This window comes from Bufo gargarizans, chromosome 3 (assembly GCF_014858855.1).
Source record: "Bufo gargarizans isolate SCDJY-AF-19 chromosome 3, ASM1485885v1, whole genome shotgun sequence".
In the NCBI taxonomy this organism is placed as follows: domain Eukaryota; kingdom Metazoa; phylum Chordata; class Amphibia; order Anura; family Bufonidae; genus Bufo; species Bufo gargarizans.
The window spans coordinates 496,456,896-496,480,168 of record NC_058082.1 but is presented as its reverse complement, the minus strand read 5'-3'; the positions used below and the strand labels follow the sequence as shown (position 1 = coordinate 496,480,168).

The 23,273-nt window shown below is 41.9% G+C and overlaps 1 protein-coding gene across 1 annotated transcript in view; it reads right to left on the bottom strand.

The window, feature by feature from the left end:
• The window catches only part of LOC122931706 (collagen alpha-1(XXVI) chain-like), an 81,909-nt gene extending 61,530 nt beyond the window's left edge, over positions 1–20,379 (bottom strand). The window contains exon 1 of the mRNA XM_044285775.1: positions 20,112–20,379. Within this exon, the coding sequence (XP_044141710.1) occupies positions 20,112–20,269 (158 nt within the window). The 5' untranslated portion in view covers positions 20,270–20,379. The remainder of the gene's footprint in view (positions 1–20,111) is intronic.
• Positions 20,380–23,273: the final 2,894 nt, after the last annotated feature.

Below are 23,273 nucleotides of genomic sequence, written 5' to 3'. Positions count from 1 at the left end.
TCCCCATGAGCTTTTTTTTTACTTACTGCTCGGACTGTGGGCGGCTGTTGCTGGGCTGGCAGCAGTGATGCTGGGGCTGTATTTCGGTGGGTGGCTGATGAGGCAGGTGGGCAGCGTGTGAGTGTGGTATAGAACTACTGTACCCACACAGTTCTTGGCTGCTGAGCCTGCTGTGCTGCTCCTGCTGCGAGCGATACACTGGTCAATCAGCAGCAGGAGCTTTGCACTGCTAAATGCTGATTGGCCAGTGCAGTGCCCAGCAGACAGAAGAGAGAGCGCTATGCTGCCTGGAGCCTGGATGTTACTAGTCAGACATCGGTGCATGCTGTGCAATGGGCGAGGGGGCCCTGAGCATAGGGGAAGCAGGGCCAGGGACCGAAGACAAGTGGGTGGGCTCCCTCAATTCTTGCCGATAACTAGTAGTAGGCTAGTAGCGATCAGATAACATAACTATAACCTGACTGAGTCTGGAGACATAGGGGGCAGGGCCTTCCATGCCCCCCCATGCCACGGGCCCCACAGCAGCTGCGTGGTCTGCCTATATAGTGGCGGTACGCCCCTGGGCGCCGGCCTTTACATAAAGTCAGTGTTTCCAGCGCCAGTCTAAATGTAGAACCGCTTCCTTGCTGTCTTACATTTAGACCATTTTCTATACCTACAACAGGCGTAGAAAATGATGAATGAGATGGGCCTGCCAACCGTCCCCTCCCACGCTCACTTTTTTAGACCTGGCTTGAGCGGGGAAAAGTCACAGATTGCAGGGCAAATAACCTTTGCACTGCAATCTGCGCCAAAAATACGCCTATTATAGGTATATTTCTGGATAATAAATGACCCCTATAGTACATAATAATAAGAATATCGCAGACTAGATGCCACCTTATCTCTCTTTTTCCTATTTTCCTTTTGTCATTTTGTTAATATATACCAAGAGATGTGCCCCTCCTTACCTTTTCTCTTGGCTCAACATGTCCTGAGATGTGTGATATGAGATGACCAGTTTAAAAAAATAAATAAAAACCTGATACTCTGTCATCACATGTCTATCCTATATGTGTCTGTATAGGGTCACCCAGTGGTTGTGTTGAGCGTTGCAGCCTGTCAATGATTTTGTTAGCATGTCCAATATATAGTACTAAATTGGTCTTAAAGAGTCACTGTAGTTTCACCCAATTTCATTTTATTTAAAAGAGAATGGTGTAAATAACAAATTTCTAAACCACTAAAATGTTAAAAAATATATTTGCACCCACCCGAAAAATAAGAAGATACAGAAGACAGCAGAGAGGAAGTAGGGGCCTGTCAAAGTTAGCTGAGATTGTGAGCCTGATACAACAAGGATGCTTCTTAACCAAGTTCAAGCTAAGGTATGGGTAGCTACATCTTATCTTTACCAGATTAGCATGTAAAAATGATTCCAATTGAATGCTTAAAAGGAGTTTGCTACCAGGAAATTCACTGCTAAACTAGGCACAATTTCTTGTAGAACTAGCTTACTTTTCACGTATCATTCTGTTGCTCCATTCTGGAGAGACTGTAACTTTGATCCATATGAAAATGAGCTGTTAAGTGCACCAAGGGTGGGCACAAGCCACTCTGCCAAATGCCCTCTCTCCTTCTTGATTGATGGGCCAAGTGAGAATGAAACCAGGCCCTGTCAATCAAGAAGGAGAGGGAGGGGCTAACAGAGCAAGCAAGAAGAGCAAGGGTACACAGTTGCTTAGGCCCACCCTTGGTGCACTTAACTGCTCTTTTTCAAATGAATCAAAAGTACTTTCTCTCCAGAATAAAGCAACAGCATTGTGCCTGGTTTAACTGTGAATTTATTGGTGACAGATTCCCTTTAACTTGAAGCTCTTGGGCCACAATGCTAAACTAAAATAGTCATCCACCTAAAATATTTTACTTACTGTGTCTTCCTATGTGGCCTTTAGTCCTCCTCAGGTATCAGCCCCTTCGGGCTGTATTACATACAGCGATGTAGCAGGCAATTGTCGGGAGGGAAGTGTTCCTTCCCGGCAACTGCCTGCTCCTCAGTGGAGGAACGCGCTGCTATTACATGCAGCGATCTCCTTCACAGTATGGGGAGGAGCGATCGCTAATGCCATTGCTCGTCCCCATGCTGACTAGATGTTTGCTGGCAGTAGATTGTGAATAGACAGCACCAGCAAGTGATGATTTTTAAACAAGCTTGAAAAATCTGGATTGGTGATGAATGAGTGTTTGCTTGTTCATCGGGTAATTGGCGGCATTATTACACTGCCAGATCATCACTAATGAGCGTTCCTACGAATGCTTGTTACCGATGATCTTGCCGACAATACTGTGATTTTTACCTCTGCACAATCTAAGTTCCTGCTTTGTTGATACCATATGGTTACCAGACTACTACTACAAATATCAACTCTAATGAGTACAAATACTAGCTTACCACGTAAGTTACCACGTATACAGTTAAGTAACAGTTTTTGGAAGACTAACCAACTCTAAAATCTACCAATTAACAAACTCCACAAATAAAGTCATACATGATGTCTTCTATTTATGGATTACCCAACACCAAATCCAATGGGCGGTATGAGCAAAACACACCTGTGCTCTCTGTAATTACGTTCATACTCCTTTCACAGAAGACTGGAAGGCAATACATATGGCCTTTTATAGAAGATGGAAACCTGGCATAAAATGCTCCAAGAACCTACTTTGAAGAGAACACAAAGCAAACATTTAGGTAACCAGCAAATATATCAAAGTTATAAAAACAAGAAAACACATACATTCACCTATTCCATTAAGGTCATTCCAAATTACATTTTTGTTTTCTTCTGGCCTGACTTGTACAGAAGAGCTTTCCATCTGACAGTCCTAGATATTTCCCAGACAACACCATAAAAATGACATCATTTCCTTTAGGTTACCTTTCCCTTAGTAAATGTATAAGGTCTAAACAATTCCAGTGTTTACCTCTCCCCATACACCTACAGCAGTCCCTTTTGGAATGGCCGATATTTTTAAACTGGTAATGATATTGTGATCTCATCCTCATACAACAACTTAGACTTTAGAGACTGAATGTCGTCATAAATTAAATCGGTCAACTATAACATAAGAACATGTGTGCTGTGTTTAGTCCCTTGACGGTTCCAGCAGTTGCCATTTTTCTATCTACACTTTCACATTCTCTTTTATCTGCCCCTGCTGTTTTCCTTTTTGAAGCTCTTATTGCACTTTACAGATCTGTTTGGGGAGTGAGTTTAACCATGTGTTCAGAGGTAATTAAAAACGAAATAACAAGGTATGACCATTTCATACCTCCAATGTCTAGATAAAGGGAAAGCCTCTGTCTTTAAAAACTGCTCTGGTTTTTTACTTATTATTATAGACCTTGAGATACAATTATTAGATCTGCTATGCAAGTTTTGTGGCATAAAAATGTCGCAAGTGAAGCCTGCATGCCTGCCTGCATATTTTTGCAACATTTGGTCAAATTTTGCAACATTTCAACCACTGGTTTTAACTGCTGGTTTCACTACTTTAAGGCCCCTTTCACACGAGCGAGTTTTCCACACGGGTGCGATGCGTGAGTTGAACGCATTGAACCCGCACTGAATCCTGACCCATTCATTTCTATGGGGCTGTTCACATGAGCGGTGATTTTCACGCATCACTTATGCGTTGCGTGAAAATCGCAGCATGCTCCTCTTTGTGCGTTGCGGTGCGATAATCCACGCAACGCAGGCCCCATAGAAGTGAATGGGGTTGCGTGAAAATCGCAAGCATCCGCAAGCAAGTGCGGATGCAGTGCGATTTTCACGCATGGGTTCTAGGTGACAGTCTATTCACTGTATTATTTTCCCTTATAACATGGTTATAAGGGAAAATAATAGCATTCTGACTACAGAATGCATAGTATAATAGTGCTGGAAGGGTTAAAAAAATAAAAAAGTTAACTCACCTTATCCTCTTGTTCACGTAGTTCGTTCCCGGTCTGTTCTTTGCTAGCTGTGGGCTTGGGCTAAAGGACCTTTGGAGCATGTGATCTGACGTCATCAAAGGTCCTTTAGCCCAAGCCCACAGCTAGCAAAGAACAGACCGGGAACGAACTACGCGAACAAGAGGATAAGGTGAGTTAACTTTTTTATTTTTTTAACCCTTCCAGCACTATTATACTATGCATTCTGTAGTCAGAATGCTATTATTTTCCCTTATAACCATGTTATAAGGGAAAATAATACAATCTTCAGAACATCAATCCCAAGCCCGAACTTCTGTGAAGAAGTTCGGGTTTGGGTACCAAACATGCGCGATTTTTCTCACGCGAGTGCAAAACGCATGACAATGTTTTGCCCTCGCGCGGAAAAATTGCGCATTTTCCCGCAACGCACCCGGCTCTTATCCGGGCAAAAAACATGACGCCCGTGTGAAAGAGGCCTTAGAGGTGGAGTGAAAAGTAGGTCATAATTTCATATTAGAATGCCTTTAAAGCCAGGTTCACATCACAGTTTACTTTACCATTTTTCTAATCCATCAGAAGAACAGAAAAATAAAAAAATGGATCCTTTATTTTGAGCATCCGTTGTGCTCATTTTGCACCCGTCTAAAATAAAACAGATGCAAAATGAGCACAATGGATGCTCAAAATAAAGGTTCTGTTTTTTGTTTTCAGGAGAATGGAAAACTAAATGGTGATGTGAACCCTGGCTTAAGTCTCATTTATAATGTGCGACTTTTTAAAAAGTCGCATCTCTACTTTTACAGACATAGGTGTACAACATATTTTACTCATGCCAAATATATTATTATTATGCACCATTTCATAGATTTAGCACAACCTCACAAAGCAAAGACAGACTAAAAACTGACACCACAACCAACGCAAATGTTAAATTCCCCCCATATTCTTTAAATTAATTACAAGTATTCAGATCTGTGTGTGTCTAAGATCAGTGATGGCCACTTCGCCGTGTTCACCCGCGAACACATGCGGGCTGCCATCTTTATTCACAAGTCCAGCAATGCACAGGTAAGTCCTTTCCTGTGCGCAAGCCGGTCTGAAACAAATGCAGTCACCGGGAGCAGGCAGTTCCGAGAACAGCCGCCGGGGGCCTTCATCAGGCTGTTCTCGGAACTGCCTGCTCCCGCTGACCGCATTTGATTTCAGACCAGCTCGCACACAGGCACAGGTAAGGACTTACCTGTGCATCGTCGGACTTGTGAATAAAGATGGCAGCCCGCATGTGTTCGCGGGCGAACACGGCGAACTGGCCATCACTGTCTAAGATACGAACTTACATATGACCATTGTATATTCTTATTTGAAGAGTACTTCTCCTTCATCCGTAACCCAACATAAAGCTCTTAACGGGGTTATCCGGGCTTTTTTTGTTTATGATCTATCTTCAGGATAGGTCATCAATACCAGATCGGCGGGTGTCTGACGCCAGGCACACCCGCCGATCAGCTGTATGAGGAGACGACGCGCGCAGTGTGCACATGCCGTCTACCATCTCTCTTCCAGTCCCATAGACATACAGCAGCGAGCAGGAAGAGAGAAGGGAGATGGCACTTGAGCACTGCACGCACCGTCTTCTACTACAGCTGATCGTTGGGGGTGTCAGGTGTCGGACCCCCGCCGATCGGATATTGATGACCTATACTGAGGATAGGTGATCAATAGAAAAAGCCTGGACAACCTCTTTAATCATTTAGCGCAAATAGATGATTTTTGGCCAGACAGACATAAGGAGCTAGTAAGCTACATATCTGTAGTCAAAGAGTCAAGATCAATGCCAGTATACAGTGAGTAGCATATAATATTGGTTACAATAGCTGGACACAATGTAATGATAAAGAATACAACACATAAGACACATGAAGTATCAGTCATATGTAACAAAAATGAGTAGGAAAAAGATGATGGGAGCAAAGAGGAATTCTTCCAAGAAAGTTGGGTACCTGGACATATAAAACAAAGGCACATAGGACAAATAATAACAGCGGAAAGGAGAGAAGAAAGTGATGGGTAGAAAATGTAGTGAAAAAACATTTTTTTAAAGGGTGGTGGTCCCATCCTCAACAATGTGAATGACTAGAAAATATAAAAGAAAAGGTTCCCAAATGAGAAAGTGCACAGGGGAGTATGATGTTTAAAGGAAGCCTTTCATCACTTTCTAAGCCTATTTATCCACTCACTTTTCTAAAAATACTTTTTAATACATTAATAATATATTAAAATCAATTCTGAACGAACTATCAGTTCAGAGAAAAACCTAACATAAATGTTCCCTTTATATCTGTAAATGCACCTTAGATGAGTCCTGTCTCCTCCATGCTTCAGAGAGGAGTCCAGCGTTCTCTGACTGTGAAGGAGCCCAGCACCGCCCCGCATCCTCCGAATCTCCTCCTTGCTCCCCGACATCACAAAGCTAGAGCGCCGTAATCTCGTGATGCGCGAGCCAGCGCATGTGCAGTTCGTTCCCTGAGGCTGATGCTAGCTAGCGCATAGCGAGATTACGCCACTCTAGCTTTGTGATGTCGGGGAGCAAGGAGGAGATTCGGAGGATGCGGGGCGGTGCTGGGCTCCTTCACAGTGGGCGAGGCTGGGCTCTGGAAACGTTAGTAACAGCTCTTTGGACTTCATACTTGCCTCATTTACATATATATAAAACCATTTTTTGACACAATAAAAGCACAGAGAACTATGGGAATGGATATTGTGGAAGTGATAGCGGCGATCTAGCAACCCATGTCCTCAGCTCTATACTCAAAATCCAGATGACAGGTTCCCTTTAAGCAGACTTTTCTATATTTGGTATGTGTATCTTTGAAGATGAGTTTTTCATTAACCAGGAAACCATTCAGCCTGGTTTTGATTTCCCCATACACAGCTGAGGGTTTTCACTATTCATGAGCAAGAGCCAAGAATGCAAAGGACAGTACTTTTTCATATCAAATCAGAGGCTGCAACCACAAACAGATGGATATTCAGACACAGCTCTGTCAATAAGGTATCATCTCATGAGTAATTTTAAGGATGTTGATGGAATAAGGGAAGGGCAACCAAACCCAATCTCAATCAGCCACAAGTTTGGACCCAGACTTCCTACCTGTATACATATTTGTGGGTTGTATTATTGGAGATTGTTAAGACTTAAGGCACATGGAAAAAACTGATTTGTTCAAGTAGCCATAGTTGGTTAAGGAAATCCTCAACTCATTCTTCAATGGAGTGTACTGGAATAGTTCACTATCACGTTTGGTGATATTTTGGGTTAGGAGATGGCAGCCTTTGACCGGTGACCTCCAACAATTAAAACACTTGGATGTTTAATGATCTAGGTAGGAGGTCTGGATTATGCCAGAGGCTGGGCAGGTGGAGGGAGAAACTTACCCAAGAATTGCATTCAATATGAATGAAAGAATGTTGAAGATTCTTAGAAATTGGGAATGATGTTCTGATGGAAACCAAAGAAGAGAATTGACTGTCAGCAGGGAGCAGTTGGGAATTCCAAGTAAAATCACAAGGTTATTTAAGACTAAGGTTATTTAAGACTATGGAGACTTGGTCTATTTTACATGAGTAAGTAATATTCAGCCATGTGGGGAACAGCCAAGCCTCCCTGCTGCCTATGAATGAACAGTGAATTGGGGAAATGAACAGAGTTTTGTGTAGTGCCCAATGTCGGATATGATTTTTATTTGTAAGACTTAAAAGGTGTTTTGCAGGATCACTATAGTTTTTAAAACATAAACTCTTGTAATTGATTGTATATCTTCAAAATAATGTTTTCCATTTGGACTCTCCTGACCTGTTTTCACAGAGTAAACAAATGACTCTGGTTTGTTTCCACCCTGTATGTAGCTCTTCCTTTTGCTGCATATGTAGCTCCAAATCCACCCCTAACAACGACCAGCTAGATTATAGCTCTTTCCACCCAGCTAGTTACATAGACGCTCTCCTATCACTGTCCATGTTGTTTCTTCGACACGTCTATGGGCATGACCTCACAAGAAATAAGAAAGAGCTGCATGGACACAGTCATGTGACCACAGCCCAGAACAGAAAAAGAAATACATTAGAAAATGATAGCTACCTTCATAAATTATTATAATTAGAGTTGAGCGAATAAAAAAAAAAATTGATACGCCAGTTTGCATAATTTTTGGGGAAAAATGTGTTTCGATCCAAATATATTTGCGGAAAATTATGTTAAAAAACGTCTATTTCCTGGCTGCTGAGAGCCTTTATAGTGGTACACCACTATAAAGGCTAATAAGTTGCAAGTCAGAAAGTTAGGGCACGGGGGGTCACGTGCTACAAACACACTAGTGTCCATCTACACTGATTAGCGTGCCCTAACTTTCTGACTTGCAACTTATTAGCAACTACTAGCTAGCAAGCCAGACTTATAGCCCAGTCTCTCAACTGTACAGAGGATTTACTTATTACTCTTCTCTGTGCATTTTTGAGACTGGTTGCCTGATGGTCACAGACTGTGACATATAGGCCTTTTGCCCCTCCTTTTTAAACGGACTTTAATAAAAGTTTTGTTTTTTTATTTTTAAACGTTCATCAGGCTGTGAATCTATTAGTACTTAGGAACGTCTACCTACTTATCTGTCACAAGTGTGAAATAGCAGCATGAGGAGGCCACAGAGTGGCACATTGACAGAGTGTGGAGGTGGCGGCAGCATCAGGAGGAGGCCACAGAGTGGCACAATGACCAAGTGTGCAGGTGGCGGCAGCATCAGGAGACCACAGAGTGGCAAGGTGACATAGTATGGAGGTGGCGGCAGCATCAGGAGGCCACAGAGTGGCAAGGTGACATAGTATGGAGGTGGCAGCAGCATTAGGAGGCCACAGAGTAGCACGACAACGAGAGATTGCAGAGGTGGCAGCAGCATGAGGGGGCCACAGAGTATAGGGAATATGGAACAGAACAGAATGTAAAAATTTCTCAACTTTATAAAGTGTTGCTTAACCCCTTCCCGACAGCAATCTGTATATATACGTGATAGCTGCACATACCCCGTGCAGCTACCACGTATATAAACGTTCTGGCAGCTCTTTAATCCAAGCACTACAAAGCGCTTGGATTAAAGCTTCTGTCCCTGCCCTGTATGCTGTCACGGACAGCATACAGTGCAGTAATGCCGGCAAGGGACCAATCAGAGTGGCCCCTTGCCGGCAATCGATCCGATTGATTAGTCTGTGCAGACTAACCAATCGGATCGTGGCAGTGAAAAAATGCCGGTGTCAGGCTCTGATCTGCGCTCTGCAGATCAGAGCCTGACAGCCGATAGTGTTCCTCATGCCCCCCGATCTGTGCCCCTCCAAGCCCTTGGTGCCCCTCTGTGCCCCCCCAATCTGTGCCCCGCCGATCTGTGCCCCTCTCCTGCGCTCATCTCCTGCCCTGATGGCATGCGGTCCGCCCCCTCCCCGCCCCATGCATTAATTTTCTAGCCGTCCCTCCTGCCCCAGCCTCCCTCAATATTGTAGTCAGTACCTCCCGACCCCCCCCCCCTTTCCAGCGCTGCCCCCGATCGCCCTTCTGTGTGTGATGGCGGCGGCTCCATTACTGAGCCGCCGCCATCAGCAGAGAGTGTCAGCTCTATGCTGACACTCTCCTGTAACCCCATAGATGCCGCGGTTGCGGCATCCATGGGGTTAACAGAGGGAGGGAGATCCCTCTCTCCACCATCGGGGCTGCAGCACTGTGATTGCAGCACCCGATGGTTAGCATGGCAACCGGACGCTTTGCAAAAGCGTCCGGTTGCCATGGCAAAGGCGTCTAGTGCTGCCACCTACAGGCAATCTGGAAGTATTATACTTTGGAATGCAAGAGCATTGCAAAGTATAGTACAACTATCAGCCCCACTGGATCTTCAAGATCCAAGAGGGAACTGATAAAAAAAAAAAAAAAAAAAGTAAAAATAAATAAATTAATTAATTAAAATGTAAATTTTAAAAAAGAAATTGCCTTTTCCTATAAAAAAATTAAAAAATAAAATAAAATACACATATTAGGTGTCACCGCGTCCGTAATGACCGTCTCTATAAATATATCACATGATAGACCCCGTCAGATAAACACCATAAAAATAAAATAAAAAAACTGTGGCAAAAAAGCTATTTTTGTCACCTTACATCACAAAAAGTGCAACAGCAAGCAATCAAAAAGGCTTATGACACCCAAAATAGTACCAGTCAAACCATCACCTCGTCCCGCAAAAAATGATACCCTATTTAAGACAATCGCCCAAAAAATAAAAAAGCTATGGCTCTCAGACTATATAGACACTAAAACATCATTTTTTGGGTTTCAGAAATGCTATTAATGTGTAAAACTTAAATAAATAAGAAAAAGTATACATATTAGGTATTGCCACGTCCATAACGATCTTCTCTATAAAACTATCACATGACCTAACTCCTCAGATGAACGCTGTAAAAATAAATAAATGAAAACTGTTTCAAAACAGACAATTTTTGGGTCACCTTGACCAATAAAGTGTAATAATGAATGATCCAAAAATCCTATGTACCCAAAAATGGTACCAATAAAAACCTCAACACTTTCTGCAAAAAATGAGCCCCTGCACAAGACGATCGGCAGAAAAATAAAAAACATATGGCGTTCAGAAAACCAATCCAGCACAATCTACCTTCCAAAAACTGTATGGCATTCCTTTCCTTCTGCGCCCTGCCGTGTGCCCATACAGCAGTTTACGACCACATGTGGGGTGTTTATGTAAACCGCGGAATCAGGGTAATAAATATTGAGTTTTGTTTGGCTGTTAACTCTCAATGTGTTAAAGAAAAAAATTATAAAATGGAAAATCTGCCAAAAAAGCGAAATTTTGAAATTTCATCTCCATTTTCCTTTGATTCTTGTGGAACGCCTAAAGGGTTAACAAAGTTTGTAAAATCAGTTTTGAGTATCTTGAGGGGTGTAGTTTCTACAATAGGGTCATTTATGGGGGTTTCCACTATGTAAGCCCCACAAAGTGACTTCAGACCTGAACTGGTCCTTAAAAAGTGGGTTTTGGAAATTTTCTTAAAAATTGTAAGAATTGCTTCTAAACTTCTAAGCCTTCTAACGTCCTAAAAAAATAAAATGACATTTCCCAAAATGATGTCAATATATAGTAGACATATGGGGAATGTTAAGTAATAAATATTTTATTAGGTATGATTTTCTGTTTTCTGAATTTTTCAAAATTTTGGGTAAATTTGGGATTTTTTCATAAATAAAGGTGAAATATATTGACTCAAATATATGACTATCATGAAGTACAATGTGTCACGAGAAAACAATCTCAGAATGGCGTGGATAAGTAAAAGTGTTCCAAAGCTATTACCACATAAAGTGACGCATGTCAGATTTGTAAATTATGACCTGGACACTGGGGCATCAATGACCCTTGGTCATGAAAGGGTTAAACGTGATTTAATAATACACCTTCTCCGGCACAAAAGGCTTGGCAAATTGATTTCCGTGATTTACCTCGAAGATTGGGATAATATATTGGCAAATTTAAGTTTACTTTCTTATAATTTTAATCAAGTTTGGTTCAATATAATATTCAATATTTAATACATTTTATTATAAAAATTAAGTGTTGACAGGAGAGAATCCGCCAGTCTTCTGTTTATTCAACGACGTGGTTAATTTCTCTCCACCTGGAGATGAATCCTGTCAAGATTGATGCAAGTGCGGTATCAGCTGCTAATCGACCCAGATACTTCTGGGGGAACCTGCCTGACATGAACAGGCCTCTAATAACTACAGACAATGAAAAGACAAAGCGTCAAGACAGCTTTAGCCGGGAAGAGTCGCGAAGTTCATCAAGATACGTCACTAAAGATTTTACCGCATTTAACCGCAGAGCTGACCGCTGAATAAAATTTGTTTTTCTACCAAAACTGACAATGTATTTTTCATTTTGTGCTGAAATACAAAATGAGGCCATTTTCACACTCGCGTTTGGTGCGGATCCATCATGGATCTGCACAGACGGATCCGTTCAGATAATACAAATGTCTGCATCTGTTCAGAACGGATCCGTTTGTATTATCTTTAACATAGCCAAGACGGATCCATCTTAAACACCATTGAAAGTCAATAGAGGACGGATCAGTTTTCTATTGTGCCAGATTGTGTCATAGAAAACGGATCCATCCCCATTGACTTACCGCGCTTTGGTGTCCGCCTCAAAAGCGGAATGGAGACGGAACGGAGGCAAACTGAGGCAAACTGATGCATTCTGAGCGGATCCTTTTCCATTTAGAATGCATTAGGACAAAACTGATCTGTTTTGGACCGCTTGTGAGAGCCCTGAACGGATCTCACAAACAGAAAGCCAAAATGCCAGTGTGAAAGTAGCCTAACACATATAACCGCCGCACTGACTGACTGCTACCACTGCTACTTCTGTGAACCCTTGCACCACTACTTCCCGGGTAGGTAGGCTGTTGCGAAGCAGATGGCCTAGCCCGGGCACGTTTGGCTCCCGACCATCACACTGCTGCCACCTTGCTGACTCCCAGCCATGCTTTCAACACATGTAACCGCCGACGTGAACTGAGAATATATTTTTCTTTTTGTACTAAATAGGCCAGTAAACGCTTTTAGCAGAAATAAATGCACCAGTGAAGTGCGCATATATTTTTCTTTCTGTACTGAAATAGGCCACTAAACCCTTTTGCCACAAATAACTGCAACAGTAAAGTGCATATATTTTTTTTCTTTCTATAATGAAATAGGCCAGTAAAACCCTTTTGCCACAAATAAGTGCACCAGTGAAGTGCGTATATTTTTTCTTTCTGTACTCTTTCAAGACATATACCTGCAGAAGTGAACTGCGTATATATTTTTCTTGTTTGAACAGATATAAGCCACTAAAGGCTTTTCAACATGGCACTTGCACCCCAAGAACAAATTGGTGGAATGACAGACCTGTATAATGGCTATTTGGATCCCCAAATAATCGTTCCCTGCACTTGTAAATCGCTTTTCTAGCACTGTCCCTAGCGCCTTCTGACGTGTCTCCCTGCACTAAGATGCTGTGAAATAATTCCTCCATATCCTTTCCCTGCACTTATAAATCGTTTTTTCAGGTTTTTTTTCCACAATTAGGTTTTTCCAATTGCTGTCCCTAGTGCCTTGTCACATCTGTTCCTGCACTCAGAACACTTAAATATGTCTGACTCTAAGATGGCCGCCGTATTTATAGGGCTGTGACATCACAGGGCTGGCTGGCTGCTTATTGGCTGCATGCATGGCATTACGGGTCAGCCTGCCTTCCCAGAGTTCCTTGCCCCATGTCCTCACATGTGTAGCCACCATTGTAGCTGCCATTTTAGGAAAAGTTGTGATTCGTTACCATGAAGCGCAAGGAAATTCGCATTCACATTTTTCCTGAAATTCGGATCAAATATCACTTCGTCAGCTTCGAATTGCTCATCTCCAATTATAATAAAGGATCTTTATGCAAACCAGAAAACCCTTTAAGCCAAGATGGCAGGGCTACTGGAAGTATTCAAAAAGACAAAGAATTGTGGGAAGCAGTGTCATTTTGAGAACTGCCATTCTACCCCTCATTTTGACCATTAGGCCTCTTTCACAGGGGCGTCGCGTGTGAGGGCCGGATAGGATGTGGGTGCGTCGCAGGAAAATTGTGTAATTTTGCCTGCGGGTGGGGTGAGTTTTGTATGCGATTGCGTTGCATTCTTTACTTTTTTCCGTGTGAGTGCAATGCATTTTGCACGCGCATGAGAAAAAACTGAATGTGGTTCCCAGACCCAAACCCAGACTTCTTCACTGAAGTTCAGTTTTTGATTAGGTATTCTGTAGATTTTAATATTTTCCCTTATAATGCGGTGCTTGGGCTCAGACATGTCCTCCACAGTAAGGATATGTTGGCTAATCTCTCAAATCTAACATCAGTATGAGGGTTTAGTAAGAGCGCAGAGTGCACCTGAGTTTGTAAATGTTATTTTGTTTTATTGTTTATCACATCCACACATTTACTATCCTGTGTAGGATGTCTATTGTTGTACTTGTGGTCCGCTGCCGGCATCCTCCATTGTATGCGTTTTTGCTGGGGATTGCCATTAGCAGCGGACCACAAGTGCGGGATCTGCTCCCCCCCCCCCGGTATAGATACACCACTGCATATGGGGTTGAGCACTTCCTGCTTTTTAATACCACGCTAATTTGTAGTTTATATATAGAATTGTTTGGAGGTGTAAAAACTCCTAGTCTGAATGTGCCTTTATTTCCATCTGCAGGAAACATTCTGGTGCACATGTGAGGCCTGGGCTATATCAGCCAGCCTTAGGTGGGGCTCAGAGCTCTCTCCCTCCTCCCATTGTAAGCATGGCTGCATGCTGGAGGTAACTGGGAGTTTGCTGTGAGTCAGACCTTGCGCTCCTGTAATTTGCCCACTGGCTCCTGGTATTGCCCATACAGCACAGGTAGGTTTAGCGTTAGGTCCTGAGCTACTTGAGAAACCTTGGCGCAGTTCTTGGGCTCAGACATGTCCTCCACAGTAGGATATGTTGGCTAATCTCTCAAATTTAACATCAGTATGAGGGTCTAGTAAGACCGCAGAGTGCACCTGTCTTTGTAAAAGTTATAAGGTCTCTAATGCTCTAATGTAATATCCCCCCCGGTCAATACATTGTACTTTATGTGTGAATTACAACAGAAATGTACTCATGGGCTAAATATTCATAAGGAAGTCTTAGTCACACACCAGTCTAAAGGTGCCCATACACCTTCAAAAGCTATCAGCCAAATGAGCTATCTCCCCCCACTGCCCAATATAACGGATATGCTGGAGAAAAAAAAGATTGGGCACCCAATCTATTTCTTTCACAACATCATATGTCAGCCTAGAGCCGTGAGCTCTCCATATACATTAGATTGTAATCAGACCATACTCTGTGGTTACCTGCCGAACTTATGCTACTAAGAAGTCACATAGTCGTTGAGGTTGGAAAAAGACAAAAGGCCATCAAGTCCAAACTTGAATCCTCTTATATTGATCCATGGAACAAATCCCTGGATCAATGTTCATCTTCCTTTTAAGGAGTTGTTGGGCCAAAGGAAAAGGGTGTGTAGAATATGATTTCTATACATTGTCATAAGCTTCAATATTATTGACCTAAAATCCTAGGAGACATAGGGTAGGCAATATGAGCAGGCATCTCCACTAATTCCTGTGCGTCAAGCTGGGACCAGGAAGTGAAGACCAGCGAGAACCCGGTAAGCATCAGAACAGCAGAGGTGGTGATCAATGAAGTAAGCAATATAAGCAATACCTCTGTAATCCATAGGACAGCACCTTTAACCCCTTCCCGACATATGATGTAATAGTACTGCCAGTACTGCTTTTTATTTTCTATCGGCTGGCAGCTTACTATGACACTTGCTGCCAGCCAATAACAGAGCGTCAAGCCCCACCCCAGCACGAAGCTAGTGTAGAGCAGGCTGGCTGCTCCTGCACACAGAGCTCTATAATGCCTGCCCCCCCCCCCCTCCTGTGTGTCCTGTTCTTTGACCCCCCATAGAAGGTTACTGATTACCCCTTCCACTGCTGTCCCTGGATGGCACCTAACTCTCCAGGCTGCCTGTGAGCACCAGACATCAGTTGTCTACAGGAAAGGTAAATGTCTGTGTGTAGAAATAGGTGTATAACTATGTACATATGTGTGTGTGTACATATTCATATATATATATATATATATATATATATATATATTTATTTATTTATTTATATATGTGATGAGGTCATGTATAAGTGCATCCATGTATGTGGTGACTGTGTATAAGTGTGTCCATGTATGTGGTGACTGTGTATGAGTGCGTCCATGTGAGTGGTGAGAGCATTTATGTATGTGGTGAGTGCATGTATCAGTGCGCCCATGTATGTGGTGAGTGCATGTATGAGCTCGTCCATGCATGTGGTGAGCACATGTATGAGTGCGTCAATGTATGTGGTGAGCGTATGTATATTGGTGAGTACATGTATAAGTGTGTACATTAAGTTGGGGGGGGGGGCCCATACAAAAATTTGCTGTGGGGCCAGTCAGTTCTAGCTACACCCCTGACTGTGATCATCACAGCTGCCTGCACCTAGGGTGGCCAGAGGTCAAGTTTTAGGGCGGACAGTCTGGCTCTCAGACTCCCTGCCCTCCATCTGGCGCAGGGCCTGGATGGACACAGGGATGTCCTTTTGAACAGCTCAGTCTCAGACAGCAGCACTGTGCTGTCTGAGCCTGAGCGTCAAGGAGGAAGTCACCATCCCTCCCACCCCTGCAGCTGACAGAAGTTGATTTTTACCTTCATGTTTTCAATCCCTGTCAGCTGCGGAGTTGAGGGCGTGGTCTAACAGGGTCAGGGGTGTGCCTTAGCAGGACCTGGGGGCAGGGTTTTTAAGTCTGTCTTTTGAGGGTGGCCTGAATGGCCACCCTACCTGCCCCCTTAACTGTGACTTCCACAGCACTCTGCTCCCTTAACAGTGTCATCCACAGCGCCCTGCCCCTTTCAAGCTGACCTACAGCAGTGAAGAAAAATGGCTGGGTTGTTATGGAAACCTGGTGTAAAACTGTGTATATGTGGGGACTAAGGGCCTGCAAGCTTCTATTGGCTGATAAGGGTCATGTGACCAGGCTTCTGTTGGCTAATGCATTTTTTTTAAAAAATTTCAGGAACGGTAGGTGCTAGAGAGCTGAGACCCGGTCTAAAACCTTCTGGACACCTGATGTACCTGTGTGCCAAATTTTGTGATTGTAAATGCGACGGTTCGGATTCCTTTAGAGGACATACATACATACATACACTCAGCTTTATATATTACATGAAGACCTAACTGTATAGTCGGTCTTCATTGTTAATAGCAGTGCAGAACCTTTAATGCACCTTTAAACAGTGACTGTTGCTGGTATGGGGTTTGGCTGGTTAGATGGGGGGACAATTTTCTGGCATACCCACTTCTCCAACTCCAGCGCTCTCCTGCCATCTGCTTTTCCTCCTTTTCCACATCACCTAATATCGATGAGAATATGTTATCAGGAACATCCAGGTCCTCTTCTCTCTGCATCTTGCTGACTTTTCTAGGACGTGGAGACTTTGAAGGATGATTTGGGAGAAGTAAAGCCATCAAAAGATGAGGATGGTCATTAAGACCTGGCCCCACTAAGGGGTGCAGACTGGATGGTATTGGTTGGGCACAGGAATAATAAAAGCTTCTTCTATTAATCATTTTCAATAACACTGTCCCTATCCCTTGCCACATCTCACCCTATGCTCAGCTCACAGGACAATGGCACGGGATGAGGCTTTTATAGGGCTGTGACATCACAGGGGGTGGCTACCTGCGGATTGGGTGGCTGCACGGCATTATGGGTAATCTTGCATTACCGGACTTGTCTCCTCTACGCTTAGTTTCATTCTGTAACACGTGCAGCCACCATTTTAGGAAAACCCAATTTGTTACCACGATGCACAGAGAAATTCAGATTCGTTGTGAATTGAAGGTTTCCTAAACTTCGGACTAAATTCAGCTTCGAATGCTTCTCTTCATTCAACACTAGACACTATGATTGCTGTTTTTAACGAATTCAATAAAGGTCAAGTTTTATCCTATATCTGAAGTGCTGGATCGTTGTAGATATACGTTTGAAGATATGGACAGAGCTGTGCTGGATCCTGTGCACTCCTGGGAGGTGATTGACTTTTCTTGGTTATTTGATAGGCACACAACTATATGTACACAAAAGTACTAGTAAAGTAAGGTAAACTAAGGCTATGCACCTTTCTACCGTTTTTTCAGCTGTACTGAAAAGTGCAGTCCACTACATTTTTCAGCGCAGAGGCTTTCCACTAGGTAATGTATACCGCCCAATATACATGTTCTCCAGGAGACATGCAGCTCAATGGTATGCAGTTGCATACCGTATGTTGAGGTTTTACATTCAGCACATATGGTGGGACATTTTCCCTGAACATAAAACCAAAACTTGACCCAAAATATTATACGATAACCTTATTTTTAAGGATGTCCTAACTGCTTATTTCTTTATGTTACTTTTAAGTTTCTGTCTTGTGAATCCCACATTATGTTGTAGATCTATGCACAATAAATGTGCAAGATTATCAGTAGAGATGAGCAAATTTATGAAAAGTTTGATTTGGCTGATTCGCCGAATAAAAATCACTGAATAAAAAAAAAAAAAGTTCACTTTGTGACATTGTGCATTTTTTTGTAAGTAGCGGGTGCAATGACAGGGAGCTGCGATAGCGCCGCCCCCTGCCATTGTACCCCTCAGATGCCGCATTCATACATGATTGCGGCATCTGAGTGTAGAAACTGTGTGAAATTAGAATAAAAAAAAAATGAAATCAAACTTACCGCCTCCATTTGCTCGCAACGAGCCGGCTGCTGCCATCTTGCTTGAAGATCTGGAGCGAAATCTCACAAGGTGCGAGATTACGTCACCACGCTTGGGATTTCAGCTGAGGTCTTTAATCAAGAGGGTGGCTGGCGGCCCGTCGCGAGCAAATGGATTAGGTAAGTATGAATTTTTTGTTTTTTACACTATTTTGCTAACACGAAGCACAAGGAAATTCAGCTTCGAGGCGATCTTTGTGGGATTCGATTCACTCATCTCTAATTAGCAGCCATTGAGGATTGTGGGCTGCCGGGTTGAAGGTATCTAAACATATTAAATCTGTGCCACGTACTAAAGTGTGCTGTGATGTGACATACTTATCTAGTACATACAGACGTTTCTCTATAAAACATAAGATGAAAGATGTCTTGCAGCAGTTATCTTAGCATAAGCTCTTTGTTCTAACAGCAACTGTGATAGCAATAATCTGCATTGGTCTAGTAAGTGAATTCAACTTCTTTTTTTTTTTTTACATAAGTTGTAAAACTCTTAAATATGTTAAAAGCTATAAACAATGTCAAAGACCCCACAAAATTAAGAACAGGTCGCGGACCTATGCATTAGGTGGAAACAGAAGATGGTGCGCATCCTGCGACAACACTCCCCTCTAGAGGCCGGATGGAGAACTAGTGTGAACCAGATGTTGGATGCAGCTTTCTCACATCTTTGCTTTCAGAACTGTGAAGTTCACGCGGGTTCATTGTCCCTTTTTGCTGCACATGTATTTTGGAATAGTGTACCAATCACTGGTGAAACTTTGGGTCAGCGGAGCAACTGCAACTGCATCATTATATGCAAAACTGGAGGCAAAGTGTGAACTGTCTCATGGGTTTATGTATGTGTCTTCTAATTTTTCTAAGGATTTGATTGGTTGGTATCCACACTCATCTTCTCATCTTTATATAGACCCCTCAGGTTCTCGCACAAGTCCTACTATTGGACGTTCTATAGCTTTTCTGTGTTTTTTAAAATAAATATTGCCTAATAGATCTGAATATTGTCTCTATTACAATTTTGGTCCCTAAGAATGATCTTTGGCAACACCAATGTCTACTTACATTCAACTGGCCATATGGGTAGGCGTAGAGTGATCTGGACCCAAGGGCGAGATACATCAAGGACCTAGTGTCAACCACCATAGCTATGATACAACTGATTTCAATTAATAAAATGCATTTGAAGAGCACTTAATCATTAAGTGGAGCTCTAACTGATCAGGATGCTGTGGTCCACTCTGCTCAAGGACAATGCCTTGGATGCTCCAATGGTCAGTTAGCATCTACATGAACGAGAATACAAACTGATGCTTCGGCTCCATGTACATGTCTTTAGGTTCATCGGGATATAATTTGGTTAGAGAACCCCTTGAAGTACCCCATATTTACAGAATGATCCAGATAACAGAATGTATGTTTGCCGAGCTCTTTGTACGTGGAAGCTTTTTCCTTAGATTGCTACACACTATGTACAATTAGGTGAAATGATGCAGTTTTTATGTTGTTTATGATTTTAATTCCATGCAGATAAATAAATCTAATTGCAGTAAATGCAACATTTTCCAAGTAGTCGTACGCATTTTGTAATGTATGAAAAATGTTCACGAAGTGTTTCTGTCTAGCAGAAGTACATGCACATGTTCTATCACACTTACCTGCGATTTGGGTAACCTGCACTTGCGGAGGCTGAATTTTGGTCAGGGTAGTTGTGCTGCAGAGTGGATGCTGGGAACTGATACAAGAATCCAGTTCCCCAGGTAAATCCTAACAAACTGGAAACCCAGAGCAGTACAGGAAGATATCTCATTTTCATAAATGGGGGGTAATAATTCCAATATGAGAAAGCAATGAACAAATCCAGTGCCAAGGAGGCTCTATAGTAGAGGGGCTGTGCAGAGCTGGACTGAGCACACAGGAACTGGTTGCTCAAGGCATTCTCTGAGCGAAAGTCCTTTAAATTTGGTAACGTTTGCTACAGTCATTGAAAAGGGGGCTGTGACAGCCAAGCTCTGCACATTACCAGCACCACCTAGTGGTTATTCTGTAGAATGTTCTCTTCTAACCATCAAGGGTTCTTCAGCTCAGACATCACGTTCAACATGACAGGTTCCCTTTAAATGATATGGCTAATTGGCAGCATAAATATGCTTTCATTGATTGCCAAGCTAGCTGGATATATCATTATCATGTTAATATCTGATGTGATGTGCTCTTCTCTCTGCTAATAATTTGTACAAATGTATTTAGCATTAAATAATGCTAAAGTCTAGGGCTACACGGCGACATACACTATGTCGCGGGACAATAAGTCGCGCAACAAAAAAGTAATAACTATACTGCGACATTTATGTTGCGTGACATTTTTTGTAATGACAGTCAATGGTGTTGCATTGCAACATGCTGCGACTGCGACACGACAGTCGCACAAAAATCTGTCTTGGATGGATTTTTTGCAAGTGTCGCGTCACAGCATGGTGTATGTCGCAATGTGACACCATAGGCTGTCATTACAATAAATGTGGCACGACATTGGTGCGACAGAGTCACGTGACACATGTCACCATGTAGCCCTAGCCTAAATAAAGCTAAATACATTTGTGTTAAAATAGACCAAATTATTAGCAAAGAGAGAAGAGCACATCACATCAGATGTGAACACTAAGACACTGTACATTGGGTCATAAAGCATCAAAAAATAATAAAATGATATATCCAGCCAGCATATGAAAGCATATTTATGCTGCTTTTTAGCCATAGCATTTAAAGGGAACCTGTCACATCGAACATGGTGTCTGAGCTAAAGGCTCCATCTTATAGAGCAGGAGGAGCGGAGCAGATTGATATGTAGTTTTGTGGGGGAAAATTCATGATGTCAGATGCCCCAATAAACAACCCAATAGATACATAAAATCATTACACATTGTAGAATTAACAAAATAACTTTATTTATTGGTTGGGTATTAAAAGGCCGCAATGCTTATTACTTAACCAGCAATTGAATTATTTAATGGTTAATTCACCAATCTTTTAACAATAAATATAATTATAGAAATCAATTCTACCAATAACTAATAAACCTCGAAGTCCACTCAAAAGAGTGACTTAACCGCCAAATCGCAAGTAAACATAGCAAGCCTTTTATTTAATACCATTATCTATCATGTTCTGAAGATCATAAATGAATATATCACACCCTATATCAGATCGCTGGTCATGCTTGGCATGGTAAAGTCCTCTAACAAATCCTTTAAGTTCAACATGTCTGTAAGAACGATGTCCTATCTCTTACATGAAAATCTCCATCTTTTTATTAATCCTTTTCCTGATTGTTTCCAAAAAGGATAATTCGGATTTGGACCAAGCAAACTTGGGGATGATGTCCGAAAAAACCAGGACAGAATTATCCAGTAAGTGGCGTATTTTATACAACTGTTTCAGTTCATAAATTAACAAGTGTGTTTTAATTCTGCCCAATTCATGAGTACCAATGTGTAAAATAAATAAATCAGGTTTAGACATTTTAGAAAACATGTAAATGACTTTGTCGAAAATATTTGAAATTGTAAGGCCTGAAAATGCCCTCCAAATTATGGAATAGTCTTTGGAGAAACCTAAGTTTAACGTAGATTGTCTACAGGTAGATCTTCTCCTAGCCAAATCGATCAATTTGTCCCCAATAATCCATACAACTTTCACTGCTCCTGAAATTAATGAATAAGAAGGTTAGGCCGAATGTAATAGCTATAACAATTGGACCTCCATCTACCTATACGTTTGATATTAGTATTGTCTAAACCAATTTGAGCTGCGAAAGTCGCTGCACCTATTCTGAATGAATGTGCGGAGAGTTTGAAGTTTGAATAACCGAAATCATTCAAAAATGTATGAAAAATATAATTAAACTGGTATTTAGACAGATGGGAGCCATCAAGGTGGTTAAATAAAGCACAGGAATCAGGTTTTCTTACCTGCAACCATTTCATCATATTAACAACAGGACAAATTGACTTTACAGAAAAACTATTCATCTAAAGCCAAGTACCTTTACTAAGTTGATCTGTCTTGGATTTTTTAACGTGTAAATTCAAATATCCGCTCCCTATTATTATGTCCAACTTCAAAATTGGAGGATTTGAGTGTTTATTATCGGCAACAATCTCACTTATCCTTAAAGCAGCGAAAAATGCTAATGAGAATGCGGTTGAAAATAATTGTACTTAATAATCGGAAGAACAGACCGCCACTAACTGGCCTACAATATTTTGCAATAAATCAATAAATAGAGGTCTAGTTTTTTCGTTGGGAACCGACTTTCTTTTAATACCTTTAATAATTTGTTTTAGTCTAAAATTATCCAAAATGGAGTTGAAACCTCTCACTTTAAAGAAGAAAGAAATGCCAGATAATTTTTTGGATATAGATTCGGCCTGTAAACCTTTCTTCCACAAATGTAAAGTAAAGTAAAATTCAATATAACTTGTATTTGTACTTTCCTCTATGACTGTGTATACAGAGACAGCTGTCAGTCACTGATAGGACCGTCTCCATGACTTCAAAGCCCAGAATGAGCAGGAATTTAAATGAATAAATGAATAAAGTTATATTGAATCTTTTCATATAAAACTACATATCAGTCTGCTCAGCTTCTCCGGCTATATAACCTGCTGATTAATTTGCATTTTCATTGTGACTATTGATGTCCCGAACTATTCGCCGGCGAACAGTTCCCGGCGAACATAGCTTGTTCGCGTTCGCTGCGGCGGGCGAACATATGCGATGTTCGGTCCGCCCCCTATACATCATCATTGAGTAAACTT